The sequence below is a fragment of the Schistosoma mansoni genome, chromosome 4 (assembly GCF_000237925.1).
Source record: "Schistosoma mansoni strain Puerto Rico chromosome 4, complete genome".
Taxonomy (NCBI): Eukaryota; Metazoa; Platyhelminthes; class Trematoda; order Strigeidida; family Schistosomatidae; genus Schistosoma; species Schistosoma mansoni.
In genome coordinates, this window is record NC_031498.1 from 17,505,213 (window position 1) to 17,512,459 (window position 7,247).

General features: G+C 37.4%; 1 protein-coding gene across 1 annotated transcript in view; it reads right to left on the reverse strand.

Moving 5' to 3' along the window:
- Smp_187010 (hypothetical protein) overlaps positions 1-6,472 on the reverse strand; it is a gene marked incomplete at both ends in the record, with an annotated part of 13,138 nt that extends 6,666 nt beyond the window's left edge. The window contains 2 exons of the mRNA XM_018797013.1: positions 559-889; positions 6,332-6,472. Of these exons, the coding sequence (XP_018652097.1) occupies positions 559-889; positions 6,332-6,472 (472 nt within the window). The remainder of the gene's footprint in view (positions 1-558; positions 890-6,331) is intronic.
- Between the last annotated feature and the right edge of the window lie 775 nt (positions 6,473-7,247).

Below are 7,247 nucleotides of genomic sequence, written 5' to 3' on the forward strand. Positions count from 1 at the left end.
CCATAATAGGACGAAACGGCCGTCCAATGCTTCCAGGTTTTCGATGGTGGTCTAGCTTCAACTGACTCATGATTTCAACTTTGAAAAATACTGAAATCTCCACAAACCCCTTTCTAAATATGATTGTTAAGCAAAAAACACTATGCATATTTCTTTGATGATTTTGATTTTGATTATTTCCCTGAAGAAGTCCAGACAAGTTAGCTGGACGAAACGTTGGAATTATTTATAGTTCAATCGCTATGACTATTTCAATTATAACTTTTTTTCCACATATAATGAATTCTTATTTCTTATGTTTAATTATTGATTAGACTTTTGTTATCGTAATTTAATATTCTTACTACTATCAGTACACCTATCTTCCCACTATCAACTTGTAATTTTAACTATTATTAAGCTTGGTTACATATTCTATTTCATTGTGATTATTGACTCAAATAGCCTTGTGATTGGTCTAACATTTTCATATAAATATTCATGTATATTAGAGTAAAGCATGATGACGATCTAATTGAAAACAATATTGTTCGCTTATATATGTTGTTCTAATTATACTGATGACACTGTTCAGAATGAAAATTATAAATTCCCTCACCGTACATAATGACTTCAATAAGAAATTTGACATAAAATAAAAAAAGATATCAATAACAAAACCTACGGAAATGTTTTCTACATTTAAGTTAGAAAATAATTCATATCCGTCCCAGTACGTCCATGATTCGAAGTTCCTATCTGCTGCATTCAGCACAGCATTACATTCAACCGTATTTATTGAATCTGGATTACCATCAGGAAGACACAGCCCGAATTCTGTTAAAAACCGTCCGCCACCAGTGGATTGAACTATACTTCTCACGTTTTTGAATGCATAATTCAAGAGAAGCTAAACACAAGCAATAAAAATATCAACATTGATAAGTATGTGAATGATTTCTGAAATGAAACTAGACTACAATAAACTGCATATGCTAAGTCAAAGCAATAACACATCATCCATTTTGTTCATTAACCTATCATTCATTACATTTATGACTTAGTTATGAAAAATTGCAAAAAAACAACAGACGTTCAGTATTCTCTATCTTCAAATGATTATGATTATATTTATGTTCACAAGTACTTACATGACCGAGTGAAAAAAAGGCACAAAAATTGAGTGATTTCGAATTCTGTGGTTTGATTATAAAATAACTGGCTAGGAAAGAAGATGATTCTACAAATCACAAAATCAGTCATTTCTTAACAATTCATAAATAAGGATTCACACAACACCGAATCATCAGTTCAGTAGGATGGAAATGAACTAATACCAAAAAGTGGCATATTGTCAAGCAATGGCCATTATGTCTAACTGACTAAATATCACATTTACCAGAAATCCTGCATAAGCTTATATGATTCACCATATAAGTTTATTGACAATGTTCTCGCGTTCACAATTGTTGAACCTGAAGAATAGATATGTAACTGATGTTCATTTGTGAAGAAAACTCATTCGAACATTGTAATTCTTAGTTGATTTGTCACGATAACAGCAAACTGTTAATCAGTTATGTGTATCACAAATGATGGAATGCATCGCATCATTGAGTCAGAATCCACGTATTCATTGAATCAACTCAAACGACTTACACTAGTGTGAATAATATTTTTTATTGTTGTGTATGATGGAAATGAATAGCGCCTATTACTAGTTGTCACAATTTGCATATCAAACCATAGTGTTTACATTTTCGTTCCTAGATTACTCTACAGTACTTTTATTAAGTTCAGTTCCGGTGTTGCGTTCACCCTAATCAGTTCATCATTTATTAAGGACACATTAAACATTTATCTATATAAGCTGTAACTATCATTTGTATTTTTAATGAAATATTCACGGCTTCGTCTAAAATTATACATTTTGTATATGCAGACCACAAATGGAAACTCGAACTAAACAAATTAATTTGTTTGTCAATTTTTTTTTAACAATCAATATCTTACAAGTTGGTGTGAATAACAGAATGGATTTGGACATCCTTTGTATCTGTCGATGCAACAATCAGATTAGAATTTCACTTGAATTCATAAACTGGAGATTTTGTCAACAAACAACATATGTACATTTGTATGCAATATCCTATGGTGTTTGTGAATAGGTTTCAATAGGTAAATGAGTTTAATGAAACCTACAAAACAAATGTTCTTACTTTGAAAGTTAACATAAAATACATATTAATCCAATGCTTCTATTTCCACTTCCACTGTTAGTTTGACTATTTGACTATATCTTAAGAATACTAAGATGACAGAATTCATAATTATCATGGCTTTATAGAATTATTCGTCAGTGTTGTTTATTCATCTACGCCTAATTTCAGACACACCCATTGCTATAACGTTTGCCAGTTACGATGATTCATAGAACATAAATGTTACTAATTTATAGAAGGAATGTAGAAATTTCTCATCTTATTTGACTTGTTTTAATCAATTACAAAATACACTATGGTTCTAACAACTTGCAAAGTTATTCATCATGTTGTTTACTGAGAGTATTTTCATGGTGAAAAAATAAATAATTAGCTAAATGGTAATTGATAAACATGAGCAAGTCAATGGGTGTTTTTCAATCAATTCCAAGTAAATCAATTCTAGGTAATTAAATTTCAAGTTTGATATAAAGTAGGGAAATCAAAAAATAGCAATCGTCGAATGTCAAACTACTAATCTGAAAAATCACTCGCTAAGACCTATTGAAGCTTCAGTTTTGATTTCGGGTAGTGTTGCAAGCACGCACTACTGAGTAGTTTTTAGTTGTTTGGTTAATGTGAGGACATGGTGTAAAATGTAAACAATATTTTATTATGAAAATACTTTCGGTCAACGATCCTTCGACATTTAACTTAATTGAATGTAGTTGTTCTGAATATAGATCGAATAATTTAATAAGGATGACAAACTTACTTACTTACTTACGCCTGTTACTCCCAATGGAGCATAGGCCGCCGACCAGCTTTCTCCAACCCACTCTGTCCTGGGCTTCCTTTTCTAGTTCTTTCCAGTTCTTGTTCATTCTTCTCATGTCTGTCTCTATTTCTCGGCGTAATGTGTTCTTTGGTCTTCCTCTTCTCCTTTGACCTTCAGGATTCCATGTGAGGGCTTGTCTTGTGACACAATTGGGTGATTTCCTCAAGGTGTGCCCAATCCACTTCCAGCACTTCTTCCTAATTTCTTCCTCCGCTGGAATCTGGTTTGTTGTCTCCCACAGTAACTTGTTGCTGATAGTGTCTGGCCATCGGATCCGAAGTATCTTGCGTAGACAGCTGTTGATGAACACTTGTATCTTCTGGATAATGGCTTTCGTAGTTCTCCACGTCTCCGCCCCATACAGTAGAACTGTCTTGACATTTGTATTGAAAATTCTAACCTTGGTGTTGGTTGACAATTGTTTTGAGCTCCAGATGTTTTTCAGTTGTAGGTATGCTGCTCTTGCTTTGCCGATCCGCGCCCTCACATCTGCATCTGATCCACCGTGTTCATCAATGATGCTGCCCAGATATGTAAAGGTTTCCACATCCTCCAAAGCTTCTCCGTCAAGTGTAATTTGATTGGCGCATATTGTATTGTATCGGAGAGTCTTGCTTTTCTCTTTGTTTATATTGAGACCTACTGCTGCCGAGGCTGCTGCTACACTGGTCGTTTTCTCCTGCATTTGTTGTTGCGTTTGTGATAGAAGAGCCAGATCATCCGCGAAGTCTAAATCGTCAAGCTGCATCCTTCCTGTCCACTGTATCCCGTGCATTCCTCCAGATGTTGACGTCTTCATGATCCAGTCGATGACCAGGAGAAAGAGAAAGGGTGAGAGTAAGCAACCTTGCCTAACACCGGTCTTTACCTCGAATGAGTCGGTGAGTTGTCCTCCGTGGACGATTTGGCAGTTTAGTCCATCATAGGAGTTCCGTATGATATTGACTATCTTCTCAGGCACGCCGTAGTGTCGAAGAAGCTTCCATAGTGTCGTCCTGTCCACGCTATCAAATGCCTTCTCGTAGTCGATGAAGTTGATGTACAGTGATGAGTTCCATTCGATTGATTGTTCCACATTGATCCGCAGAGTTGCGATTTGATCTGTGCACGATCTATCCTTACGAAATCCAGCTTGTTGATCTCGAAGTTCGGCGTCCACGGAATCCTTCATCCTGTTTAACAATACTCGGTTGAAGACTTTTCCTGGTATTGAGAGGAGAGTGATGCCCCTGTAGTTGTCACACTTGCTGAGATCGCCTTTCTTTGGTATCTTAATCAGAAGTCCTTTTTTCCAGTCTGTTGGTACTTGTTCTTCGTCCCAAATCTTACTGAAGAGGATGTGGAGTATCTTGGCAGTTGCTGTTACATTTGCTGTCATTGCCTCTGCCGGGATATTGTCTGGTCCCGCTGCTTTGCCACTCTTGATTTGTCTAATGGCCATGCTGATCACTTCGATTGTTGGTGGGCCAATATCGATTGGGAGGTCTGTGGGTGCTGCTTCGATGTTGGGTGGGTTCAGTGGAGCTTGTCGATTCAAGAGTTCCTTGAAGTGTTCTACCCACCTGTTTCGTTGTTCTTCAATGTCGGTGATTACTTTGCCTTCCTTGCTTTTCACTGGTCTTTCTGGCTTACGGTGATTTCCGGCAAGTTTCTTTGTTGTATCATACAGTTGTCTCATGTTTCCCTCTCTTGCAGCCTTTTCCGCTGTCATCGCTAAATCTTCCACATATTTACGTTTGTCGGTTCTGATGCTCCTCTTCACTTGCTTGTTTGCCTCTGTGTATTCGGCTTGTGCCTTGACTTTTTCCGCTCTTGTTCGGCTGATATTGATTGCTGCCTTCTTGTTCCTCCTTGCTTCAATCTTATCCAGTGTACCAACAGTGATCCATTCCTTGTGATGGTGCTTCTTTTGGCCCAGAACCTCTTGACATGTTGAAACGATTGCCTCCTTGATACCTTTCCAGTTGCTCTCCATGGTAGTCCCCTCTCCACTGAGTAGATCATCAAAGGCCTCGAACCTGTTGCTGAGGGCTATGTTGAATTTATTGAGTCTGTCAGCATCTCCAAGAAAGGCCGTATTAAACTTTTGTGATGTTGTCCGCGCCGTTGTCCAGTGCTTCTTGAGTTTTAGTTTCATCTTGGCGACCAGCAAATGATGATCGGATGCTATATCAGCTCCTCTTCTGGTTCTCACATCCTCCATCGTCCTCCTGAACTTTTTGTTGATGCAGATATGGTCGATTTGATTCTGTGTAATGTGATCCGATGAAATCCAAGTGGCTTTGTGTATGTTTTTGTGTGGGAATATGGTGCCACCTATTACCAGTTTATTGAAGGCACATAGGTTTGCAAATCTCTCACCATTTTCGTTCCTTTCTCCCAGTCCATGTTGTCCCATGACGTCTTCGTATCCAGTGTTGTCCATTCCAACCTTAGCATTGAGATCTCCCATCAGAATGGTCAGGTCCTTGGTTGGGCACTTCTCGACAATCGACTGCAGCCTATCGTAGAATTGGTCTTTAGCGTCTTCATCGTAGTCATTGGTAGGCGCATAGCATTGGATGACGTTCATTATAATGCCCTCTCTCTTTGTTTTGAAGGAGGCTTTGATGATCCTTGGTCCATTAGATTCCCATCCAATAAGTGCATTTTGTGCTTTTCTGGACAGCATCAATGCAACTCCTTGTGTATGTGGGGCATTTTCTTCTTCATGACCAGAGTATAACAGAAGTTCTCCTGAAGACAGTCGTTGTTGTCCAACCTGCGTCCAATGTGTTTCGCTGATTCCAAGAACCTCCAGGTTGTATTTTCTCATTTGTGCAGCAATTTGGAAGACTCTTCCGGTCTCCCACATTGTTCGGACATTCCATGTACCTATAAAAATTGTCGCTCTGGTTGTAAGAAGGTGCATCAGCCTCATGACTTCCGAAGGAACTCGGCTTTCATCATGAGACGTCATAATTATTCCTTCTACTCCCAGGGCAGAGTTTGAAAGGTTTGAATGATTTTTTCTGGTTAGCGTTTTTTTAGCGAGTTGATTTTCTACGGGATGGGGTCGCTAACCCCATGCCCAACCCTCCTCCTTTACCCGGGCTTGGGACCGGCAGTAACCCCCAGAGGAGCTACAGGCGGAGTTAAGGATGACAAAGGATTTCAATATTTTCCAGACAAGTCTGGTTATCAAGTTACGAACAAAAATCAAGTCAGTAAGCTAATGCTACAAAATATCAGTGGGTTATTGTTGTTATTTAAGCATCAAATATTCAAAATGCACATACACTACAAACAATAAACCAGGTATTGAAACTCTCACCTGATCACACAAATGTCGTTTCCATGATGGCATATGTTCTGTAGCTGGTGTCGATTCCAATAGCCAACAGTAGTAATGATAAGATAATACACTCTTCTTTCTGGCCATCTCATCTTGTAATAGACCAGGAACACGTTGCATGCCAGTACCAGGTATTCCATTGACAAATGGAAAAAATATTCCATAAGTTACACTCTCGTAAAATATCAATGTATCCTTGTCTGTTTGACGAATAACATTCACCAAGTAATCATAAAACAATAAAAGATTTTGACCTGCAATATCTGTGCGAATACAAAAAGAAAAAGGCCAGAAATGTAAGAATCGAAATAGATTTTCAGAATGAAGACAATTGAAAGTTAACAACAATGATTTCCAATATCACAGTACATAAGTAAGCCAGTCAATGTTAAGCTGAAATAAACATATCTGTGATGGACAGAATATTTACGGAAATCAAGATTGTGGTTGAGCGTGAATAGTCCTACTTACTTTACATCCAGTTAAATTCATACTTTGCAAGTATTCAGTCAATTATGTTTATGTTTACAAGAAAGAAATTAGACGTACAATAAGGCAATAACTCACAGTAATTAACATTGATACAATTATTAGATCGGTATAATTTTAGCTCTCTCTAACTGAATGAAGTTGTCAATGATGATTAATTAATCTTCTTAAATATTACTCAACAGAAAACATCAACCTCATTTGTTCAACTACCACAGTAATCTATTTTCAAGATATAGGTCATTAATCAATCCAAAAATCAGGTTTCAAGTGAATTTTTAAATGAAATGTAACTAAGTAATAACTCTTTGACAACACATTATTATCATAAAATGTGATAATACACTTCACTAAATACAACGACGTTATCTCAACCCACGAAGCTATTTGTTGTTGTTTTCAAAAT